The sequence below is a fragment of the Triticum urartu genome, chromosome 3 (genome assembly GCF_003073215.2).
Source record: "Triticum urartu cultivar G1812 chromosome 3, Tu2.1, whole genome shotgun sequence".
NCBI classification, from domain to species: domain Eukaryota; kingdom Viridiplantae; phylum Streptophyta; class Magnoliopsida; order Poales; family Poaceae; genus Triticum; species Triticum urartu.
This window is the reverse complement of record NC_053024.1, coordinates 548630527-548638553: the sequence shown is the minus strand read 5'-3', so window position 1 is coordinate 548638553 and position 8027 is coordinate 548630527. Positions and strand designations below refer to the sequence as shown.

The 8027-nt window shown below is 41.4% G+C and overlaps 1 protein-coding gene across 3 annotated transcripts; it reads left to right on the top strand.

The window, feature by feature from the left end:
* Positions 1–3513: 3513 nt before the first annotated feature.
* LOC125544930 (F-box only protein 7-like) lies at positions 3514–7476 on the top strand. Of its 3 annotated transcripts, none has more exons than XR_007299852.1 (2): positions 3514–6622; positions 6967–7476. XR_007299852.1 is itself a non-coding variant. In XM_048708718.1 (2 exons), the coding sequence occupies exon 1, from the start codon at positions 4086–4088 to the stop codon at positions 5346–5348; it is 1263 nt and encodes a 420-aa protein (XP_048564675.1). In that variant the 5' UTR covers positions 3514–4085; the 3' UTR covers position 5349; positions 6967–7476. The 3 variants fall into 3 exon arrangements, 2 of the variants coding, with proteins under 2 accessions (XP_048564675.1, XP_048564674.1); XM_048708718.1 differs by having other exon boundaries at positions 3514–5349; XM_048708717.1 differs by having other exon boundaries at positions 3514–5349; positions 6473–7476.
* The last annotated feature ends 551 nt before the right edge of the window (positions 7477–8027 follow it).

Genomic DNA, 8027 nt, shown 5'->3' with positions numbered 1-8027 from the left:
ACAAAACAAAGATCAACCAATGCCCGCTCTAGGAAACAAAGTCATAGTTAAATTACAGATTCTATTCTATCCAGATTCTTATCTTTTCCGCCTTGCCCTGTTTTGCCCTGAGTTGTTTTACGGTTTAGGCTTAAAAAAATTGAAAAGTATGCGTTGCCTCTGCTTAAGGAGTCTTAAAAGTGCTTGAGTGTCCAGGCAAGTTAGGAACTTATTGTGCACATTGTTTAGGACATCTTACAGGCCAGTTAAGACATGAGTGGAGAAATATTTAGTTGTAGCTTTGTACCATTTAATGTTTGATCTTTGAAATATAATGGATTTTGTTCTGATGAGTCATTTCTACTGGTTGTTGCGACAGGCACCAGAGCATTCACATCTGAAGGCTCACATCTTGGAAAACAAACTTTTTTGAGAAGGTGCATCCCGAACTTGTACAGTTCAAATAACAAGATTTTTACCTCTGCTCCGTCTATTGTTTTAGCTGGTTCAAGTGAGGAACTTGTGATTATCAGTAACTGTTCATCAGGTAAGTGTAAGGAAACTTTTCGTTTGGTGTACCACCCTGATATTGTCCATACTGATGAATATCTCTAGTTTATGCAGGCAATTGGATCGGACCATTGCTAGTCCACCTGTTTCGTCAAAGGTTTATTACTGATGGAATTGAAACTTTGGTCAGGATAGGTATCCCAGTTAACGCTGCTATCTCCTTGTGGTGGAACTGTTTGTTCTTTGGTCGGAACCTCATCTTATTCATTATGGGCTCATTCGGTTTGGAGGAAATCAAAACGTAGGAATTAGGAGTAGTATAGGAATTTGATAGGATGGCACTTGCCATCCTAAGGAATTGACTTGCCTCGTTCCTACGTGCAAAATAAGCTTTGAGTGAATGTGTAGTTTCCTCCAAAAACACAGGAAATGAATAGTATTCCTACGAAATTCCTGTTCCTACAAACCGAATGCATATATAGGAAATTTTCCTCCAGAATACTTGTTCCTATGTTTTTCCTACGAAAATCCTCCAAACCGAATGAGGCTACTTGTTGGAGGAAATTTTGCCGTCAAGCAAATGTTTCCCTTGCTTAGGATTCTTGTTATAATCTCATGTATCAACTAGCAATCCAGATGAGTAATCCAGAGTCGCAACATAGTTGGAACTTCTTTGCTCTAATTGATGATGGCTCCACCTGTGAGGCAGTCTGCTGCAGAGAGGACCTGATGCCAAAACTTCCTGGAGAAAACACCCTTGTGAGCTGTGAGAAAGGATCGTAGAGCATGTTAAAAATCTTCTTCACCGTGCCCTGTTGAAGTTAATGACCGTGTTCTTATATCTGAACTCACACAGCGTGTGGTTTGTGTACGTGACAAGGAACTCAATGAGCTCATGGGACACTTTGGAAGGCTGGATATCCAGCAAATCTCCAAATGGCCATTCCTAATAATCTCATGGTTTGTGTACTAGTGCCTTCCCAACATTTCCCAGCCGCTTTGAATTAAAACACAGTTTGAATCCGCAAATATTTTTGGAGCCTCCACCTTGTTCTTGCTTGTAGCTCCTGCAGCAAAAAGGGAAGTGAGAAACGCATTGCATTGTACCGTAACATGGAAAACATGCTAGAAAAAGATAAAACATCAACCAGCTATGTAAAAGGTGCTACACCAAAGGGTTTGCTGCATAAAAACCATAGCAAAAACCATAGTGCCTCTGTGGTACTTACAATTTTTAGACCATAGTATCAACACATTAAAAACAGTTGCATGGAACCATAGCAAACAATAACAAACACTAGCAACAACACAGAAAAAATAGGTTGCGCAACATAAACACTAGATGATCTCTGCACCTTTCCCCCATTTTAAACACTAGCAAACAAAAATACAGGTTGCTACAAAGTTTCTTTGAAGTCCTAGGGAACATACACAAAAAATCCACACCGCTGACTATCTACTCTTCTCTTCTCCTAGGAACAAGCAACAAAAAGACAAATCCACAAAACAACGCTAAAATATTGGAAAAGAAAATGAATGTTGTGTGACAAATAACAAAGTACATCAACTGCAAATTTTTAAAGCAAGCATGAACATGGTGTGTATAATCAACGCAAAGTTGAACCTATCAAACATAGTATTGCAACAATTTCCATTTTAGAACCCCTTATAAACATCATAAAATATTCCATCAAAATGAACCTATCATCACAGCACTACAACAAATTTCATTTTAAAACCCCCTATAACATCAGTGCAGCAATTTAGCCCCTATCAACACAGAAATGTAATTTTCCCAAACCTAACGCCAATCCAACGCTGGCATCCCTAGCATGAGCCAACTCAATCTCCACGAGAACTTAGCCCATTCTGAGGAACCATCGTCTCCCCCTGCCAAACGCCGGTGTGGGAACACCGACGATCTCCCCATGGCGACCCCGATCACATGACCCAAGTGAATCGCACCTTCCGGGGGTGCCATTGGTCTTCGGACAGCTGAGATCCCTCTCGGGCATCGCTCCCGAGTTCTCGTCATTGCCCTCTAGTTGTCCCTGCTCTTGTCTCTCCCTCTATTCGGAATAGACGCATAGTACCAATGAAATGGTTGCAACAAATCACTGAAACAACAATACTGGGTAAAAGATTTGGTTGGTTTTCGGGCGACATGGCACAACATAAAGCTTTGAATCAAGATTGATCCAACGTCCCGCACGTGACTGGCATGCCGCGCGGCTGGTCGGCTGGACAAAATCATTTTCTTACTACCACACTCTACCCTATATTGGACCACATAGGAAGAGGATTTGTAGCACTCAGGTGCTCCACACCCCTATATGAGTATTTAATTAAAAAAACCCTAGGGAATTAAAAAAAACCAACAATTTTGGGATATCAAAGCTAGGTGCCCAATCTACTCCCATGTTAAGTTTCATGAAAAAAAATACCAGGAAATGTATTATGGGTGAAAAATATGAAAAATTCCTACATATATAGAAAATTTGTCTGGAAGGATTTTAGTTCGGACTATATTTTCTTCACCATGGATACGTTTAGTAGTATTTTTTTAGGAAACTTCACACGGGAGTAGATTGGGCACCCAGATTTGATAACCCCAAATTCCAGATTTTTTAATTTTTTTCATATTTTTTGAATTTAATATTCATATAGGGGTGTGGAACATCCAGGAGCTCCTTTGTATTTCCCGGACCACATACTCCTATCTACTTCCTCTGTTCTTAAATAGAAGTCCTTTTTGAAATTCCAATATAGACTAAATACGGAGAAAAATGAGTGAATCTACACTCTAAAATATGTCCATATAGATCCATATATAGTCCATATTGAAATCTCTACAAAGATTTATATTTAGAAACAGGGGGAGTATACTCTACTGCCTTTTTTAGGGGTCTGAGGGGTATCTATACTGGACCTGGACCAGGCCCAGACCTAGGTTGCACGTAGGGCGGGCGGGCTGAAATGAGGCCCACTCAATCGACGCCCAAACGAAGGGAAGTTGAGCGGCGAAAAAAAAAACACGAAGGGAAGCGCAGCGCAGCGCCCCTCTCCTACCTCCACCGCTCAGAGCCCAGAACCCTCCTGCTCCTCCTCCGGCGGCGACAGCGGCGGGCGGCGGAGACGAGCACGTGGAGCTAAGTCGTCACGGCGCACTAGCCACCCCTGCGTCGGCAACTTCACCAGCCCCCACTAGCTCAACCTCGCCGTGGCGTACGCACCCGCACAACCCCTCTCTCCCCTCCCTCCCCCCGAATCCCCAGTCTAGGAGGGTTCAGCTCCCGCCCGGCTCCGCGTATTAATTCCTGCTACTCAGCTCGGCCTCGACCCTTCTGCGTTCGAATTCCCGGGGCCCTAGGGTTCTGCTCCCGGCTAGAGCCGGGTGCCTGATTCATTCCTCTTCGTCCAGTCGTTTTTTCTGATTCGCTTTCTGAGAGGATCTGAGGTTATGAGTGCAGGTGCACAGCATTCGATTCCTGAAAGTTCTTCTGCAGTCCGATTCCACCTTCCAGTCTGGTTCGGAGATACCTATACCTATATATATCGTACACACAATTGAGGTTAAGTATCCCCTGCGAAAATCAATGGAGAAAGCTTCTGTTTCGGATGATTCTTCAGATTCGAGCACTGATTGTGATTGGTCCCAGCTTCAGGCTGACCTGCTCCTCCAGATCTTTGGCACTCTCGAGATCCCTGATCTCTTCAGCTCAGGTGCGGTCTGTCGATCATGGCACCTCATTTATCTGGAGGCCCGCCGTCTCCGGCGGTGCTTGCCGAACCAGAGCCCCTGCCTTGTTTACTCATCCGGCGACCGTGACGCTAACACGGCCACCCTGCATAACATGTCCACCAACAAGCTTTACCACATCACTCTATCGGAGCCTGCCTTCCGCACACGCCACGTCATGGGCTCCTCCTATGGCTGGCTCATCACCGCCGATGAGCGGTCGAATCTCATACTAGTCAACCCTGTAACCAGAGCTCAGATAGCTATGCCTCCCCCTGAAACCATGAACAATGTTAGACTGCGCTACACCGAAGACGGTGTGCTAGACGGATATGATGTTCTTTACATGGATCTGTTCTCTCGGGATTTTGACACTGAAATGGAGCCGTACCATCTTACACTTGAAGAAGCCCGCTTCTACCTCTATGCGAGGGTCGTTCTTTCTTGTGATCCCTCCCATGGAAACTGCACAGTTCTCGTAGTACAATTGCCAAAGGATCAACTCTCTTATACTAGGGTTGGGGACACCAAATGGACTTGGATTGATGCAAATCCAAATTGTTGGGCTTATCAACATATACTTTATAACAACAATGATGGTTTGTTTTATGGTGTTCGTGGTATGGGTGAGGTTGATTCTATTGATCTTAATGAACCTTCCGCTGAAGTTAAAGTTATTTTGAAGCCGATCATATCCTATCAAGCGCATAGTAGATATATTGTTCAAGCCCCATGGGGAGATTTTTTCCAGATATGGAGGCATGATAAATATAATAAGGAGAATGGAATAACAGATCGGGTTGCAGACAAGTTTTATGTGTACAAGATTGATTTTGTTAAACAAAAGCTCGTTGAAACAAATAACATCCAAGATCACGCAATTTTCATTGGTTACAACAGCTCATTTATGCTTCCAGTGAAAGACTTTTCTACACTGATTCCCAACAGCATCTACCACACGGATGACTTGCTGGATTATATCTTCTGTCAAAGATCTAGTCTTAGGCAGGCTGTTGTCTTTAATATGAAAGATAGCAGTTTCATTGAGTTATCGCCCCCTAGTTCAGATTCAAGATTGAACTGGCCACCCTCGGTTTGGATTCAACCATCACTTACTTGAGGTTAGTGAAACTTACTAATGCAGAATATATATGTTATTTTATCTGCTTTATACTTTTTTGGGGTATCTATCCATGTTCTGTAGTTGGCCACTTAGACCTTTGTAATCGGCACAAGTGATCATGTCTCCCATCTTGTGTAGCCATGTACTTAGGCTGCATGATCAGTATTAAATAGATGTTTCGGATGTAAACCTATCCGTTCAGTAGGATAAGGTTGCTATGGTTGTTTTCAAGGAACACACTTAACTAAGTACTGTCTTGTTTAAAGTGTACTTATACAATGTGTAGAACTTGTAGTGTTGCTAAAACACACTTAAAATGCTTTTCCTTTTATGCTTATTATGGCATCCAAACCAAATATTTATACCTAAATCTAGATCGAAATCCTTTTGTTGCTCTTGGATGGTTCGATACATGATACATCGACAATTAAGGAGGCTTACCAATAAATATTAAAGTGCCTCAACTAGCTTTGTTAATATCCTACTCCGAATTGTTTCATTCCTCTGTCCCTAAATCTTTATGTCAAATTATTATCTCTTTCCTAAGGTACCAGCATACTGTTTCGAGTGATCCTAAAACAGATTCTGAACTTTCGTTAGGCGTTACAATATCACTTTTCCAATTTATTATCATCACTGTTTATGATGGTTAGTATTACTTATCATGTAAGGTTAGGTCATGAATTTGTCCACGTGCCAGAACCATGACTAGGTTTCGAGATCTTATGGGTTTCAACTCTTGCCTACCCCTACTTGTCTGGGACTAAAACGCTTTGTTGTTGTTGTGTTCAATACATGTATGATCAACTAGCTGGTACGAAGTAATGTAAATAAATCCAATCATGTATTCATGTAGTACATCCATCTCCTATTCTCCATACAAATCCGATGATCACTGTAGAAATATAATCATATTGCGTGAACCCCCAAAACAAGAGTAGCAATTGTCTCGGACCATTAGCTCAAAGTCAACTCTAAATTTTGTAGACACAATCATTTATTCATTGTAAATAACTAATAATCATGTCTTTTGTGCTAGCAAAATATTGTACTACTAAATAGTTGTAACACGATGGTCGGAGCTAGTCATCATAACCGATGCTTTATTTTTTGTTTTTCAGATTATTCTTGCAAATATCTGACGAATGGAACACTGTTTATCAAGGCCTTCAAATATAGAGGCCCTACTTGGAATTAGCTGCCTAAATAGCACATAACTGACTCATGCCTATTTTAAGGTCCTGCCAGTAATAAACCAGCCTGTTTTGAAGGTCCTGCTCAGCAATTATGAAACGAATCATTTGTGTTCTATGTATTTTCATCTTGCTACTTTTTAAAAATGATCTAACATGTTATTCGAAAGAATTATTAGCTTTGCATGCCTAGATGCTGATACTCACTATGTGTTGTCTCTGCTTAAGGGCCTTAAAAGTGCTTGAGTGTCCTGGCAAGTTTGGAACTTATTGTGCACTTTGTTCAGGAGATATTACAGGCCAGTTAAGAAGACATGTCAATGGGAAAATATTCAGTTGTAGCTTTGTACCATTTTACTTTGAAATATAATGGATTTTGTTTTGAATTTCTGATGTGTCATTTCTACTGGTTGTTGCGACAGGCACCAGAGCATTCACATCTTGGAAAACAAACTTGTCTTGAGAAGGTGCATCCCTTGATCATCAGTTCATCACAACAGTTCAAATAACAAGATTAGTGCCTCTGCTGCGTCTATTGTTTTAGTTGGTTCAAGTGAGGAACCCGGGATATCAATAACTGTTCGTCAGGCAAGTGTAAGGAAACATTTCGTTTGGTGTACCACCCATGCCGATGAATATCTTTAATTTATGCAGACAGTTTGACCACTGCTAGTCCACTGTTTCAGCAAAGGTTTATTGCTGATGGAATTGAAACTTTGGTCAGGATAGGTATCCCAGTTAACGCTGCTAGCTCCTTGTGGTGGAACTGTTTGTTCTTTGGTCGGTACCTGACCTTGTTCATTATAGGTGCACTTGTTTTAGAAAATTTTGCCGTCAAGCAAATGTTTCCCTTGCTTAGGATTCTTGTTATATTCTCATGTATCGACTCTTCCAAGATGAGTAATCCAGAGCCACGACATAGTTGGAACTTCTTTGCTCTTGTTGATGATGGCTTTTCTGCTTTGGAAAGCCTTATACTCAATCAATTCTTCCAGCAAGTATTTTGGCAGGAAAAACTATCTTTTCAGAATAATGGATATAGTCATTGGTGAAAAATACTCCCTCCATTTTTATATACAAGTCCACTATGAAATATACATTTTGCATCTATACAAGGCCACCAACAGTAATCGAGGCAAAGTTAATGATATTTTCTCGTACTAACAACTTGTTTAATACTTGCATGTATGCAGTCATAATGACAGGCAGCTACTTCCTCTACTCAGTTTCTTTGCCTGCATGCGGAGTATTAATGATCCCAGTAAACAAGAAAAGTTGACTTGTAAAGCAGGTAATAAATTTTACATTGGTACCTGTAATCCGAGTTTGTGGCCTTGTATACAAAAATGGAGGGAGTAGATATATTGGGGATTCTGTTGGAGATGGACTGTCAACCGTTATGGCGTTTCCAAATGCGTTGGAGGGTGGGTTAGAGCATGCCTAGTACAACCTTCAAACCCTTAAAGCAGTTTTAAGGGTTGAG

Excerpts from the sequence above, each read along its gene's own strand:
- LOC125544930 (XM_048708718.1), top strand. The coding sequence starts at position 4,086 with ATGGAGAAAGCTTCTGTTTCGGATGATTCTTCAGATTCGAGCACTGAT.